This window comes from Fusarium redolens, assembly GCF_020744475.1.
Source record: "Fusarium redolens strain MPI-CAGE-AT-0023 chromosome Unknown BKA55scaffold_2, whole genome shotgun sequence".
NCBI classification, from domain to species: Eukaryota; Fungi; Ascomycota; class Sordariomycetes; order Hypocreales; family Nectriaceae; genus Fusarium; species Fusarium redolens.
The window spans coordinates 3,848,246-3,863,385 of record NW_025763665.1 but is presented as its reverse complement, the minus strand read 5'-3'; the positions used below and the strand labels follow the sequence as shown (position 1 = coordinate 3,863,385).

Sequence of the window (15,140 nt, the reverse complement as noted above, 5' to 3'; positions counted from 1 at the left end):
GTGTATAAGTTCCATTTACCAGTTGATGCTGAATTAAAATGTAGACTGTGTGCAAGTTTACATTATCGATAAATTACTATTATTCAAATACCTATCCAGATTTTTGACCCAAGATGCGTCTCGTGATCCGCGAAGGCCCTAAAGAGGCATCCCAATACATCTCTGACTATATCATCAGTAAGCTTTGCCTGCTTATATGAAACAAACTCCAATCTAGATTACAACAAAACATGCTGATATTGCAATAATTCAGATCGAATTCGTGCTTTCAATCCTACACCCGAAAAGCCATTTGTCCTCGGCCTACCCACTGGAAGCAGCCCTCTCCATATATACAATGACTTGATCAAAGCATACCGAGCTTCCCAGATATCCTTCCAACATGTCGTGACATTTAATATGGACGAATACGTCGGCCTACCCCGCGAGCATCCTGAGTCATACTACTCTTTCATGCACCACAATCTCTTCAAACACATCGACATCCAACAAGAAAATATTCACTTGCTCAATGGGAATGCCCCTGACCTCTTCAGTGAATGCTTGGCTTATGAAGATAAGATCAAGTCATTCGGTGGCATCGAGCTCTTCCTTGGAGGTATAGGAACAGACGGTCATATCGCATTCAACGAACCAGGTTCCAGTCTTGTCAGCCGAACTCGAATCAAGTCTCTTGCATATGAGACCCGGATTGCAAATGCAAGATTCTTTGACAATGATATCGAAGCGGTTCCTGACATGGCTCTGACTGTTGGAGTGCAGACTGTTATGGATGCACGAGAAGTGGTCATCATTGCCACCGGGGCCTCGAAAGCCATTGCTATTCAACAGGCGGTCGAGGGTGGAGTCAGCCATCTCTGCACACTCTCATGTCTTCAATTACACCCAAAGAGCATGGTAGTGGTGGACAAAGATGCTACCCTCGAGTTGAAGGTAAAGACGGTGAACGTGAGTGCAGAACCCAAGTTGTCTCCATAAATCAATACTGACGAGTAGCAGTATTTTCACGGAGTCGAAAAGACTATCAGGCAGAGGGAGGTCTCGGGCCACCTTCCTCCATCACCCACACTGACAGCTGGCGGGGATGAAGATGGCGACCTCAAGCCTGATAACATGGCGTCACGTATAGCGCCCACCATGAGGGTTCGGTCTGTAACTTTCCCTGTCGGAATGTGAGGTCAAGTTTGCTAGATAGATCGGTAGTTTTATTTATCCAGGAAATTGTATCTGCTGCAGATTGACTTGATCGAATAATTGCCAAGAGTAATCAAACGTGGGGTCCATGACTGTAGGATGGCCTGGCTGCACGTAGGTGAAATCGGGCGTGCTAATGTCTTGGAGGCTGTCCTCTAGTCGCGCAATAAGCTTATCGCAAAGGCTGGGCTTGGGCTCATTCTTTTGTTTTAGAATATCAAGGTGCAACCTGATGTTTCTCATATCTAGAAAGCGGTCAGCGTTTGAATCGCATATGCACGATAATGCATACCATCTATCTCCCCTACTCCTCCTTGCAATCCTTGCAGAACGATCAAAGCCGCCCAGGTTATCATGATTAAATCCCAGTTAGCCCAGATGGAGTCATCATGCTGGTGAAGCTTGAGGGTCGCCCTCGCTGACAGGAGTAGCTCTTCCTGCTCATTCGACGTTATGCTATGCGCCCAAAGATTGCCGCTTCGGGCAGGATGGTATATTGATAGCACAAGTAGTCGATGGAGGACATATTGACGGAGAACCAACTTGCTGCTTTGGTCATCAGGTTCCGTCATCTTCCCCTTGAACTCCTGAAGCCAGTCATCTAGTTGCTTTGCCCAATCTTTAATAAGGATTCCATCGATGGCAGTGAAACTCGTGGCTGAGCCATGGTAGCTCAGGCTCGATTCCTGAAAACAGGACCAGATAGTTGGTAGTCTTCGCCCAGTAAAGTGACTCAACCCCGTATGCATCATACGTGAAAGCTTGTATAACTGATCGAGGGGTGACATGCGTAGAATTGGCAGTGGCGCTTCGATGGGAATCACTGGGCAGGAGAGGTAAATCGACGAGTGCTCCAAGTCAACGATCTGAATGCCGCTGAATAGTTTGCGCCATTCTCTCGACGTGTCATCAACGTGAGCAGGGCAATAGTCTAGCATCAGTCGGTAGCCAATAGCAATCCAGTTTCCAGTTTCTTTTATATTACCCTCAGTCAGCAAACCAGCAAGGACTATACCTAGAACAGTCTGGAAAGCCCATTCCTCTTGGGAGACGGTTGACTCTCTAGGTGTCCCAATCTCACTGCTGGGAATGCTCAGTTGGGCGATAGCGTTGCACAAAACGGTGAAGAATTGGGGAGCAATTTCTGACACGTCTGGTGGCCCACGTCTGCTTGAACAATAGAGAATGGATGCAAGTAGGACTGGTTGAGGCGTCGAAAATGTTTGCTTATCGGGCATGAAATGCAGTCCTGGCATCCTGTCATGAAAGCTGGAACCAACAGACGTTACTAATGACTTTTTACATTGAAAAGAGAAGAAACGTACGAGGACCAAAGCGACTCAATAGTATCACGTTGCCAAATCGATGGTGGTACGGCTGGGGAACACCTCTGTAGCAGTACAATCGCATTCCAGAGCGGTCCATCGGGCGTTGGCTCTGGTGACTGCTCGGAAACTGCAGAGAACATTCCCACAGCACCAAAATCCATATCACCATCGGCTACAATGGACAGCCTTTCTTCGACAATTTTCAGCCTAGATAGGACGTTGTTCTTGAAATCTAGATCCAGAGTCCCTGAGAGCGAGGGTAACTGAGCTGCATTCGCTCTAGGTACAAACACACAAGGAAGTCCTGCTCGACGACATCGACGACATGCTTCGCTGCTACCCTGGAGGACGCATTTCATCTTTTGCTTCCGGCAGTTTACTTGGCAGCTTAATCAGCATTCGATGTCTTGGATCATCTGGTGCCGATAGGTTCAGAGACAGGGGGTACCCACTGCAAGCCTTGCGGGCCTTGAGCGCTGAAGCCTCATCTGGGGCGTCGCGGTCCAGAGGACGGGAATCTTCGCCGAATGTCATGATCGAGTGTCAAAGTGGCCTGTAGTGTATGTGGATGTCTGCTCTGCTCAGTGGTTGTGCATATGCAAAGTGGATGAAGCAAGAAATGTGCGGGGAGGAGAGAACGGCGAAGTGACCGATATTTCCCTGGTGTCTTATCGAACTAGTCATCTCTGGTCTAGTACAAATGTGGCTACTCAATCCGATGTTGGCCGCTTCCGGGCCGGACTTTGCCGTTAAGCCTGGCAATGAGATTGCACCATTATGGTCCATGCAGATTGAGATGACTACGGAATTATTGACAATTCTGGTATTAGTCTTTAATCTTGCCTTTGCAATGCGTTCCGGACTCATTGCTTCCATCTTTACGTTATCTTTTGCCTGTCTTGCTTTGCCATGTTGAAGGATGGCTTAGGTGACAGCCATCAGGCAACTGTTCAATCGGTTGCCCAGGAGTTTGAAGTTGAGAGCGAGAAAATACAGCAGATAACGAATTATTTTCTTAAGCAGATAAGTATGCATTGTGGCTTGTTTTCTTGTGTATATTCACTGACCTGACCTATCAGAACATGGGTTAAAAGACAAGCATGCTTATCAGATACCCTCTTTTGTCACACAAATCCCCAGTGGCCGAGAGAAGGGTCTTTTTCTTGCAGTCGACTTGGGCGGTACAAATTGTCGAGTGTGTGCTGTTAAGCTTCATGGCAACTCGACTTTCGATGTATTCCAGAGGAAGCACCTTGTCCCTCATGATATTCGAGTACATTCAAGTCACAAACCTCTGTTCCATTTCATCGCCCTGAAGATCGAAGACCTTCTCCATGAGCATACAAGTGATGGAAGTAGTGAGAACTCTGAGGCTTGTTTCAATCTTGGCTTCACATTTAGCTTCACTTGTGAACAGACCTCCATCTCTAGCGGTACCCTTGTCCACTGGGACAAAGGATGGGATATCCCAAGCACTCTAGGCCAAGATCCTTGCGCCTTACTGCAGGAGGCAATTGACGAGATTTCTTTACCGGTACGAGTTTGCGTTCTGGCCAATGATGCAGTTGGAACACTGCTTGCTAGGGCATATACGTCGAAAACGAAGAACTCAACAGTGGCATCTATAATCCTCGGGACTGGCACGAATGCTGCGTATGTTGAGCGCATGTCAAATATCGAAAGACTCAACGTAGCAGCCGATCACACCCAAAGCTCTCAGAGGGACGGAATCATGGTGATTAATACAGAATGGGGATCGTGGGATGACGGGCTGAACGTCCTTCCTCATACACGGTTCGACAAACTCGTTGACGAGTCTTCTTCAGATCCTGGATGCGGTCTTCTTGAAAAGATGGTCTCAGGCATGTACCTCGGGGAGCTACTGCGATTGGCACTCTTGGACCTGAGTCGCAATGGTGCATTGGACATGTCATATCAGGATGGAAGCCCTGTGAACATTCACATGGGCATTGAAAGCGCATTCTTGACAAAGATTGCAGAGTCGACACCAGAGAACTCGCAGTCAGATTTGTCTTATGTCACCGATACTCTAGCGGCGACAGGTGTGACATCCAAGGACTTACGAACTATCCAGATGCTGGCTACTGCGATCGTGCAGCGATCTGCTCGATTGGTTGGCGCTGGTCTTGCTGCAATCATCATCCAGTCTGGCAGGCTTGAGACCTCAGGCAAATCTCAGAAGACAGTCCTTGGAGCTCACACACATGAGATACACGAGAAGCCGACAACACCTCGGACTGATAGCCTGCGAGCCTCTTTCGCACGATTTATGAGGCGCATATTCGGCTGCATACGCCCGCAGGAGCCTTTACCGATATCGACCAGCGGATCCTCATATGACTCCAAAGTCACTCTCGAGTCCTCCGAACTAACGGATGAGGTGATTGATATTGCAGTTGATGGCTCACTTTTCGAGTTTCACGCCGCATTCGAGGGCTACGTGCGTACTGCTCTGCGTGACGTTAAGGAAGTCGGGGAGACTAATGAGGCAAGAATAAAAATAGAACTTACAAGAGACGGTTCTGGAACTGGCGCAGCACTTATTGCTGCAGCTGCATCTTAGCATATTAATGTAGAAACACAAATAGACCTTTGCTTGAATAGTTTGGAAAACCGGGCTGTGTCTCATCCCTTCACAGTCATCCTGGGGTGGCTCAGTAACCACTCAAGAAAACATAATTGGACTATTATAGTGATTTTCTTATTAAGCATACCTCTATCTCAAACTTGTGAATGATGTGTTTACAAGGAATTCTTGGGACAGAGTTCTATATGTACAACATTCTCGTTATTGCCAAGTCCAGGGAGAAAGACCAGGGTGTATATATGTCGCTCTTATAAGAAGCCACTAATCACCAGCATGTACGTTATAGCTACTCTAAACAGCCTTTATAGCAAAGTTGTCGAGCTTCAACGTCAGCTTTCCGTTCGGATTGCCCTGCTCTTGGCCGGGGACAAACCAATTCACAACCAAGGTACATTTGCCAGCCTTCAAGTTATTCGCCAGCTTCGTCGAAAAGTTCACCCACTCACCCGCCTTGTGCTTCCCGAGTTTCACGGGATACCCGATTGTGCTGTTGAAAGAATTGGGACCAAAGGAGAGTGTTCCTACTTGGGCAGCGCCGGAGGGGTCATAGACCCAGATAGTCATTCCAGGGGTGCGGGGGTCGATACCCTGGGCTGCGCCCTTGGGAAGGTACATAGACCATGATAACTGGTACTTTCCAGCCTTGCAGGTCGTGAAATTCTGCTGAAGCCTGCTGAAGCCCATCTCACTGGATGTCTTGGCAAGACCAGAGATCTGGAGAGCATGGTCGCTCTTGTAGCCAGATGTTACAAGTTTCTGACTGGTTTGCTTTGGATAGTATGGAGCATAGACCCATGGACCTGGCTGGTGTTAATGGCTTATCCATAAATAATTTATGAGTAGTAACGGAAAAGGTTGGGAATTGAGTTGCTGATTATCGATTGAACTTACTAATAGATTTTGACTCAAAGCCGGGGTTTTTCAACAAGTTTGAAGGACTGGTGCAAGCTCGCCTATCGAGAGACGAAAATAGGGAGCTAAAGACCCCTGAGGGCGCAGCAAGAGCTGAGGCAGCAACTGCCAATGAATAGAGAATCTGTATTTTGACCATACTGACGGATCGGCGATGCAGGCTTCGGGTTCTATCTTGTCACAGTCTCCAGTTGGGAGGTAAAATAATATCTCAAAAACTTTTGCAGACCACGCCATCTTTATAAGACTTGCTGTTAGACAGTTTGGCTACATAAGTAAGGCATGTGGAGCCAGCGATTTCTTGTAGCTTTGGTCTCGATTTGCTTGGGCGTTGATCGAGGCCTTCGCGGCGTTGAACTAATCCACATAGTAACATATAGCCCCACAAGCTATTGACAACTAGTTCATTTTGCATACCAGTTCAAGAACTTCAGCTTTCCACGTTCCTGTTACTATTGTCTCCTAGCTAGCGTACATTTGCAAAAAGAGTTAGATATGTGTAGCAACTAGCTAATTGGTGGGTGATCCGCTTTAGATAAGGAAATCATGCTAAGATAAGCATGGCTAGGATGATCCGGATCATAGATTTCCCGACGCTATGTTCAAAATGTTTATATCTGGCCCAAGTTGGATGTTCTCATACTTGAATTAATGATATCTGCTCGTTGCTTTTAAGCTCCACCGACAGTCATTGACCTGGATATTAAAAATGCAAGCCGAAGTTAGTGTCTTGTTCTCTTTTCTGAGTTGTGGTTTAAGGAATCTGATCCGCGCAATACTTTTTACGCTAGAACATTGAAATGGCTTGAGGTCTTTGCAGGAAAAAAGCTGCACAATTATATAGAGCTTGAAATCTAACCTCAACATGTTGAAAATATTTCTGGATCAGTAAACACAGTGTCAGCTTGAGAAATAAACACATGCCAATCTGGTTATGAAATGATTGCGGGCTACAGCGAATGCATATAAAGGCATTCGAGGCTACCGGGTAGTATCCGAAGGAGACAAAGCTTTACCTCGGATGGGTAATGCGGGGTGCATCAGATCCACCAATCGGAATACAGAGATATGGTTTCCGGGCATTTGGATCTAAGAATTCCGTCTGCAATTCCGATACGTTAAATATACTCTTGGATAACCTTCGCGTGAAAGAGCAGGACGTTCCTTTCATCTATCTGCAGTAACACTGTATCTCAATAGACTTTAAAAATGTCGAAACAATTTTCTGAGGAGGATATCTCCGTGCATAACACACCCGATGATCTATGGTTAGCGATTAATGATAAAGTCTATGACTTCACGGATTTTGCCCCAGATCACCCAGGAGGTGCCGAGAGTGAGTCACTAACACCTTCCTAAGACCACGGAATGTATATTGACTAACACGAGGAAGTCATCTACCAATATGCTGGCAGGGATGCAAGTGATGAATATAACAGTTTCCACGCGCCATCATTGGTGCAGAAAGCACTAGATACCAAATATCATCTCGGATCTCTCAAAGTGTCCAAGAGCAACAAGAAGAAGGAACTGGAATCCCATGGGCAGGTAAAGAAGAAACCAAAAAGTCCTAATGAAAGACCTCATCTGCGCGACATAATCAACTTGCACGACTTTGAGAACGTAGCATCAACAGCACTGGCAAAAAAGGAATGGGCGTATATCAGCGGAGGAGCGAACGACAATCTCACCCGTGACGCGAACGCCTCATTCCTCGGAAGGATCTGGCTGCGGCCAGCAGTGATGAGAGATGTCCGAAGGGTCAATACCGCAGTTGATCTGTTTGGGTGCAATCTCCAACTGCCCGTGTATATCTCACCGACTGGTGCGGCCTTGACTGGTGGTGAAGAAGGAGAGCTCGCATTGGCCAAAGGAGCAGCAAAGACGGGCATCATACAGACATTGGCGACACCCTCATCTTTCCCGCATGAAGATGTTCTTGATGTCACACCGGAACGAGCCTTCTTCCAGTTATATGTGAACAAGAACCGAAAACTGTCAGAAGACCTGCTGAGAAAGGTCACAAAAACGGGCAAGATCAAGGCAGTCTTTGTCACAGCAGATTTACCCGTGGTGTCCAAGCGAGAAGCTGACGAGAGGGTTAAAAGCGAGAACGCCGGGCCAGGGGAAGATTGGAAAGGATCCGGACTGGCACGTCAGACGGGCTCATTCATTGATCCATCTCTGAATTGGGATGATATTACTTGGCTCCGTGATCAAGTCGACCTCCCGATTGTTATCAAGGGAATTCAACGATGGGAAGATGCTAAACTGGCCATGCAACATGGTGTTCAGGGTATTGTTCTGAGCAATCACGGAGGTCGCGCAGCAGACACAGCTCCTCCGGCTATTTTGCTACTCTTGGAGCTTCATAAGAACTGCCCCGAAGTGTTCAACAAGATCGTCGTGTTGGTTGATGGCGGATTTAGAAGAGGTTCCGATGTACTCAAAGCTGTCTGCCTTGGAGCGTCAGCTGTTGGCCTTGGAAGACCATTTGCTTACTCAGTAGGCTACGGCGAAGACGGCGTCAAACACGCATTCAATAGTAAGTCACGACCACCTGGAGTTCATGTAACGCTTTCACCTTCGGCCTGGCCAATACTAACATTCTCCAAGTATTACGAGACGAGTTGGAAACCGCGATGCGTCTTTGCGGCTTAACCGACTTGGCAGATGCCAGCCCTGACTACGTAAACACTTCTGATGTAGACCATCTTGTTCGTGTTGGAGGACATCCTTACGCCCGAAAAGTGCGGAGACCTGGTTCCAAGCTTTGATGAGGTCACGACAGAATAAAGCATGGAATAGCCGTGCGGGTATCGACATTCCGAGAAATGGACATGGTTTTCGGCAACTTCACGATCGATTATCCTTCCAACTCGGCATAAATGGCGTGGCTAAGTTGGTGAGGTTACAATATCAATACAAAAGAGGTTTGGGTGCTGAGAGAATGAGGGGAATGTGATATATTAGATCTGGGGTTCAATATGTGTACTTGGTTGGCATTTTGCCACCGGGTAAAGTACGTAAAATCAAGGAAGCTTGTCAAGTTTAGAGCCGAATTAATTGACAATTACTTGGAAGCTTGCTCTTATCTAGTGATATCGACTTGTGGATCTCTATGCGGAGCCAAAGCTTGAGCGAGTACTCATTTCCGAAGGGTGAAACCGGCCCAGTTTAACCGCTTGCACTGCAATGCCGGAGGAACAATGCCCGGATCATCAAATAAAGTCAAAGCTGAAGCTCAAAATGGGAACATGTCACATTGCGTCTCCGCATTATCGAACCACGTGGCACTGATGCCGAAGTTCCAGATCAGGTCCCGGCTGTTATCAGCTGCCCTGTATCATGACCCTTTGCAATCACCCGTCGAATCATAGGTTATTCCGGCCGTTTGTGGTTGAATTAGTAGGGGCACAGGGGTCGCGAATTTAGCCTGAAAACACATAGCAGCGTTTCAGGACATATTCCTACTGGGGTCAAAGGCCTGACTGATCTATGCAATGCTGTGATCTCAAGAGGAATAGCTTCGGGCCGGCTCTAATGGAGACTTTGTTTGTTGAAACAAGGCATCGTTGATCATCCCTATATAAACACTCCTTGGCACCAACTAATACTCCCTTGTTAATCACTTCTCTTTCTTCACTTCGTATATATCTTTTTGTACATATTCACCCACGATGAAGTCTTTTCTCAAGGCGGCTATCAGCACTTTCCTGCTCGTTGGCACCGTTGCCAGCGCTGCTATTGAGGACCCAGTAGAGCTCTTCAACCGCCAGGCAGCTGGTGTTGTTATCCGCCAATGCAACAGACCCGGTGTCCTTGCTCTCGCTTACGATGACGGCCCTGGACAGTACACCAGCCAGCTCGTCGATATCCTCAACAACGCTGGTGCCAAGGCCACCCTCTTCTTGACCGGCACCCTTTATGGCTGCATCTACAACCAACAGGCTGCCATCAAGAAGGCCTACAACTCGGGTCACCAGATCGCCAGTCACACCTGGACTCACCCTCAGAATTTCGGAAGTCTCAGCACCGACCAGCTGAAGCAGGAGATGCAGAAAGTGGAACAAGCCTTGGTCAACATCATTGGAAAGAAGCCCGCCTACATGCGACCTCCTTACCTCGCCACCGGCGGTAACGTGCTGCCCACCATGCAGCAGCTCGGATACAAGGTCATCACCGACGATGTCGACTCTGGTGACTGGAATGGTCAGTCGGCCCAGCAGAGCTTGCAGAAGTTCCAGCAGGCTGGTGTTGGTGGAAACGGCCACATTCCCCTCATGCACGAGACCTACGCCAGCACGGTGCAGACTCTCACTCCTGCGTTGATCAACTGGGCCAAGCAGAACAACCTCAAGCTCGTCACTGTTGGTAAGTTTGGCAAGTAAGGGAGAAAATATAAAAAGTGTTGCTAACAATTCGTAGCTGACTGCCTTGGCAATGCTGGTGGTGCTTACCAGTCTGGTAACTTCAATGGCAACGGACAGAACTTCTGTTAAGTCACACTTTAAGATGGCTAAAGAGTTGATCGGAACAAGTCCTCGCGTTACTATTCGTGATTTTGTTCCAAGGTGAGAGGTGGTTATATGGACAGGGAGTTTTTAGGTCTAGTGATCCAGATAGCTGAGCTACATCACAATGCCAAGTACATATTTCTTTCTGCAAGTTGTTTACCTGGCGTAACATATATACGTAAAGACCCCTTTTACTTAGTGCCAAGTAATTTTTGCTCCAAATAATATTAACAGACCGCCACGTAATTTAATGGCCTATATATGAACCTCAATATCTGGTAAATCGCTGTGGCTAACATTGAACGCTTGTATTTCTGAGAGCTTAGAATAATTTTCGTCCTTATACAACTAGAGCTTTGTTTTAGCGGGATGTTGGGCGTTACAGTGCCTAATACGAAGGTATTCGATTACGTAGCCTTGAAAGGTTGTAATAACTGCAGGCCTGGTGGGATAAGGGTGAATCTCTCTTCCTCTACGCTTGCTACTACTTGGGAATATTGCTACAGAGGAAAAATGTCACGTCTTTCATCTCCATGGTCCCTAGAGTCAGATTATGTCAGGGGATCTCGATGCCTGCGTGCGGCTCGTCTTTGACTCTAGTGATGCGTTTATGTTATTGGCCCCTTGGTAGATAAGACGCCCTAACATTTTCTGTCTTCGTGGCAGAATGTCTTCACGTGGGACAGTCAAAAGTGTTCAACTTCAGGGAGCAACAACCCATTCATTCAATGATAGAATAAATCAATCTGTCATTCAGAGAATTACCATAGGCTGCAGACACCTATGTTCTCAGAAGCAGACGGAAACAACGTACTGCCAAGCCTGCCCTTGAAATAGAGATTGACGTGTTCTTGCGTTGGCAGATGGCTAGACATTATACTTTGTCCTTGTGTACAGGTATCAAACGTCGACAAGAGATAATGCTATAGATCTACTCCCTATCAAATCCCAAACATTCTGAAACAGATACAAATTTGAAACCCTTAGAGGTAAATAAATCCAATAAATGTTGCGTTACGACTGTGGCGCTTGTGTGGTAACGGCCATGCATTAAGACGATGGGCCCTGCATAGTCGTCCTCGTCGATTTCGGGCTGATTGCCTACCCAATTCTTGATGATCTCGATGCTAGACTCAAATTTGCCGCCTGTTCCAAAGATCCAGTCCAATGTGTCCAAGTTCCACTGTACAATTCTGTACCCATTACCAGTCAAGGTCATTCTACAGTCAACTTCACATGCTCCATAGGGCGGCCTGACGAAATTGGATCGTGATCCAATTACATTATACAACCATACGTTCATCTTCTCCTGCAAGCTATTAGCATTAAAAAAAGCCAATTGGATATCAGGACCGTACAATATTATCCAAAGCCCCTTCATGCCCAACATTATCTAGGTTAATATGGTCCCACCTAAAGAAAGCATTAGTTCAATAATCTGTACGACCGTCGGTGCAACTGACGTATGGAGTCCAATTTGATGCCCAGCTGCATGTGCATCATGGATGTATTTATCCAATTTCAACGTATTGTAATGGTGTGGAGCATTCGGGAAGAATGTCGCTGTTGCATTATAGCTTTTCAAGAGCGTCAATAGGTCGTATACCCCCTCATTGGGGTTATCGTCATATGTTAGGGCGATAGTTCGTGGTGCCACACATCGCCCTGCAGGCATTAATCGAGGGCTTTCGTTGTTGCGAGGTACGCTGGGTGTGACTTACTGTATACTTTTGTGCGTTGGTTCAACGATGAACCATAGATAGAGCTTTTCTGGAAGCTGGAAAAGATTAGAAACTCCCCAGTCTAAAGTCCGAGGGTCTTACTAGAAGAAAACCAAAGTGATTCCGAATAAGATCAAGATTCCTTTATAGGCTGGTTGTAAGCTAGACATGACTTGGGTTAGCTTTTATGGCGTTGAGTAAATAAGAAAGCTAAAGAAGAAAGAGAGTGCAGCAAAATTTCAAGCGAGGAATTGTATTAACATACTTACTTGTGTATAAATCTGTTATCACAAGACTTGCTGCAGATCTATGCTTTACAAGTAGCATATAATCTTCCGAGTAATCCGCCCGAGCTAGGCTCACTCGGCTCACGGCAACGCTTTCCTACCGACTGGAAAGTCAACATTCTTCACCGCCAAAGGCAAGTTGTTAATACCACATCAGTGCGGGTATTCCGATGTTACCTTCATCACATCATTGCCTTGATTTCTGTGAGGGCGCTTAGAGTTGGGACTACCAAACGTTAAGTAGTGGAGTGAGAAGCGTGCGCTCATCCGTGCAAGAACCCGGTTCCTGGTAGTAATGCAACAACGAATGACGTTTAACGCCCTGCAAACTTTGGCTCTCGGGTAATATTATATCGATGTAACATAACAGCATGCCCATGTGAAGAATACAGTAGGAACAACTGGGCTGTATTTTCGGGAGAATTGACCAAGTAACTGGGCCACTAGCTGACATACATGTTAAACGGCTGATAGTAAGAAAATCGGATCATTTTCCTTTTATAGAGTTATTATTATGCTCAGAAAACTTCTTCTATTATATAAATTTGGATAATATTACTAAAGTCGATTTAAGAAATTAGTATTTTACTTTTTATACTAACAATAGGATTTTATTCTTGTATTTGTCTTATATGCAATACCAAGTAAATATGACTTCAAAACAAGATGAACACATTCAATGGATTGAGGTATGTTAAGACACAAAACAGGGATAATTATAGACAGCTTGTCAAGAAGAGTTGTTTACTAAGCTTGATATTGCAACTGCAAGCTAACCAGTATCTAGGGGCTTCGTGGCATTGCATCGACGCTGGTTTGGATCGCCCATGTTACACGTGCATTTGATCTTGATCTCTATTCTCCAGTCTCGAGCAAAGGACTAAGGCCACGACTTCTGCAACTTCCTTTCCTTCGGATCATGATTCAGGGCAGACTGGGCGTGATTATATTCATTTATGTCACGGGCTATGTATGTGCATTGAAGCCTTTGTCACTATTTCGACGGGGCAATTATGAAGCAGGCTGGAGTTGCATTTCAAAGTCTGCGCTTCGGCGACTTCCACGCCTGTTATATCCTAGTGCCATTGCAACAACTGTCGCATGGACTGCGACACAGCTGGGCCTCTTCCAGGTCGCGAAGATGACCGACAGCTACTATTTGACTGAAACAGCCCAAGAGAAGTTACCAATATCTTTGGCTGTCAGAGAGCTCTTTGTCAATGTCTTCAACACTTGGACTGGAGTCGGGAATAAATACGATGTTCACCAGGGTACGCTCTTTGTACTTTTCAAGGGCGGGATGTTCGTGCTTCTTTTTATCAGTACGACTGCAAAGGTGCAAGGAAAGTTCAGAATGGGTGCATCATTACTTCTCTGGGGCTACTATTGGTGTTGTGCAGAACGTAAGTAGTCTTCCTCCAGAAGACGGCTGTGGACATGGCTGACAGATATGTAGCATATTTCATGCAATTCTGGTGGGGAGTCTTCATGAACGATTTGCACAACTCCCGAGTGTTCCAGCGCATCTCATGGAGCAAGTCTCGATTCATCCCCATCCTCGGTTTCTTGTCCGTGGCAATCGGCCTGTTTATCGCATCATACCCTGAAAGTAACATTGAAAGGGCTTACTGGTCACGATCGCAAGATTGGATACTATCAGCAATTCTTCCCAAGGATTCCGAAATTCCGAAATTTGCATCCAGCTTTGGGTTCAGCCTTTTGACAATCGGTGGAGCCCTACTCCCTGGGTATACGGACATTCTATCACATCGTATCCTACTATGGCTTGGGAAGCGGTCTTTTGCGGTGTACCTTCTGCATGGCACACTCCTAAGATGGTTACTCACATGGATGGTGTGTGGAACTGCTCTACCGCCCAATTTACAGATTCAGCAGCCAGAAGGCGGTTCTCCAAAGGTTGAATATGCAGGCAATATGCGGTTACTCTTCTGTTTGCCGGTCTGGCTTGGTGTTTTATATGGACTTGCTGAGATCTGGACGAGATATGTTGACACAGCAGCTGAACGGTTCACGACCCAGCTTGTTGCTTATATACGACAGGAGGATGTCAAGGGATTATCGCTTGTATGATGCAGCCTTAAACATAGAGGACTTGTATTAATGCTCTTCTGTACCCTTATTGGATCTGTACAGAGCGAATATGACGGCGAAACTCGGCATATATAGAACATTATATCAAGTAAATCGAGTTAATAAGTGAATTGTATATATACATTTACTTTGGCTATGCTTTTTGTCAATTCAAGCGTGATTATATGAGTTGTAGACAATAACTCGGCGATTTTCAGCGTTAGTCTTCTCCACGTGTTGCAAAGTGGCATCTGTAACACGCCAACCAGTCTTGAGTCGGAGGTCCCAACTACCTAATCAATACCCAGGTTTACCCAACAAACTTGCAGTCCTCCTCTTTCATCAACCACTTAGTGAGCGATCTCAATCAAACCTCGAAGTGTTATTACCATGAAAGTCGGCTTCCTTAGAAGAAATGTTAAATGAAAGAAGCGGTGTGAAACTCTTGGCAGAGTGCAGAATCTTTCGACCTAGGCTCCTAA

At 46.3% G+C, this 15,140-nt stretch overlaps 8 protein-coding genes across 8 annotated transcripts; 5 read left to right on the top strand and 3 right to left on the bottom strand.

The window, feature by feature from the left end:
• Nucleotides 1–113: 113 nt before the first annotated feature.
• On the top strand, nt 114–1,176 carry BKA55DRAFT_590169 (uncharacterized protein; the record flags this gene model as incomplete). Its single annotated transcript, XM_046195051.1, has 3 exons — nt 114–177; nt 254–948; nt 1,000–1,176. 3 exons carry the CDS (start codon nt 114–116, stop codon nt 1,174–1,176), a joined length of 936 nt encoding a protein of 311 aa, XP_046055678.1.
• A 33-nt stretch (nt 1,177–1,209) lies between these two features.
• Nucleotides 1,210–3,056, bottom strand: BKA55DRAFT_685141 (uncharacterized protein; the record flags this gene model as incomplete). Its single annotated transcript, XM_046198749.1, has 4 exons — nt 1,210–1,439; nt 1,487–2,463; nt 2,520–2,901; nt 2,975–3,056. The coding sequence occupies 4 exons, from the start codon at nt 3,054–3,056 to the stop codon at nt 1,210–1,212; spliced, it is 1,671 nt and encodes a 556-aa protein (XP_046055677.1).
• Nucleotides 3,057–3,332: 276 nt separating this feature from the next.
• BKA55DRAFT_635117 (uncharacterized protein) lies at nt 3,333–5,133 on the top strand. The gene is made up of 2 exons (XM_046197001.1): nt 3,333–3,549; nt 3,602–5,133. The coding sequence occupies exons 1-2, from the start codon at nt 3,432–3,434 to the stop codon at nt 5,104–5,106; spliced, it is 1,623 nt and encodes a 540-aa protein (XP_046055676.1). The 5' UTR covers nt 3,333–3,431; the 3' UTR covers nt 5,107–5,133.
• A 194-nt stretch (nt 5,134–5,327) lies between these two features.
• BKA55DRAFT_635112 (uncharacterized protein) lies at nt 5,328–6,531 on the bottom strand. The gene is made up of 2 exons (XM_046197000.1): nt 6,022–6,531; nt 5,328–5,930 (listed from the first exon to the last, which is right to left on the bottom strand). The coding sequence occupies exons 1-2, from the start codon at nt 6,179–6,181 to the stop codon at nt 5,422–5,424; spliced, it is 669 nt and encodes a 222-aa protein (XP_046055675.1). The 5' UTR covers nt 6,182–6,531; the 3' UTR covers nt 5,328–5,421.
• Nucleotides 6,532–7,174: 643 nt separating this feature from the next.
• Nucleotides 7,175–9,156, top strand: BKA55DRAFT_635109 (FMN-dependent dehydrogenase-domain-containing protein). Its single transcript, XM_046196999.1, has 3 exons — nt 7,175–7,378; nt 7,436–8,587; nt 8,659–9,156. The coding sequence occupies exons 1-3, from the start codon at nt 7,252–7,254 to the stop codon at nt 8,817–8,819; spliced, it is 1,440 nt and encodes a 479-aa protein (XP_046055674.1). The 5' UTR covers nt 7,175–7,251; the 3' UTR covers nt 8,820–9,156.
• Nucleotides 9,157–9,722: 566 nt separating this feature from the next.
• Nucleotides 9,723–10,544, top strand: BKA55DRAFT_499900 (uncharacterized protein; the record flags this gene model as incomplete). Its single annotated transcript, XM_046186697.1, has 2 exons — nt 9,723–10,416; nt 10,471–10,544. 2 exons carry the CDS (start codon nt 9,723–9,725, stop codon nt 10,542–10,544), a joined length of 768 nt encoding a protein of 255 aa, XP_046055673.1.
• A 946-nt stretch (nt 10,545–11,490) lies between these two features.
• Nucleotides 11,491–12,234, bottom strand: BKA55DRAFT_590163 (uncharacterized protein; the record flags this gene model as incomplete). Its single annotated transcript, XM_046195050.1, has 3 exons — nt 11,491–11,868; nt 11,918–11,972; nt 12,023–12,234. The coding sequence occupies 3 exons, from the start codon at nt 12,232–12,234 to the stop codon at nt 11,491–11,493; spliced, it is 645 nt and encodes a 214-aa protein (XP_046055672.1).
• Nucleotides 12,235–13,217: 983 nt separating this feature from the next.
• On the top strand, nt 13,218–14,658 carry BKA55DRAFT_500842 (uncharacterized protein; the record flags this gene model as incomplete). The annotated part of the gene is made up of 4 exons (XM_046186776.1): nt 13,218–13,256; nt 13,355–13,970; nt 14,024–14,373; nt 14,455–14,658. The coding sequence occupies 4 exons, from the start codon at nt 13,218–13,220 to the stop codon at nt 14,656–14,658; spliced, it is 1,209 nt and encodes a 402-aa protein (XP_046055671.1).
• Between the last annotated feature and the right edge of the window lie 482 nt (nt 14,659–15,140).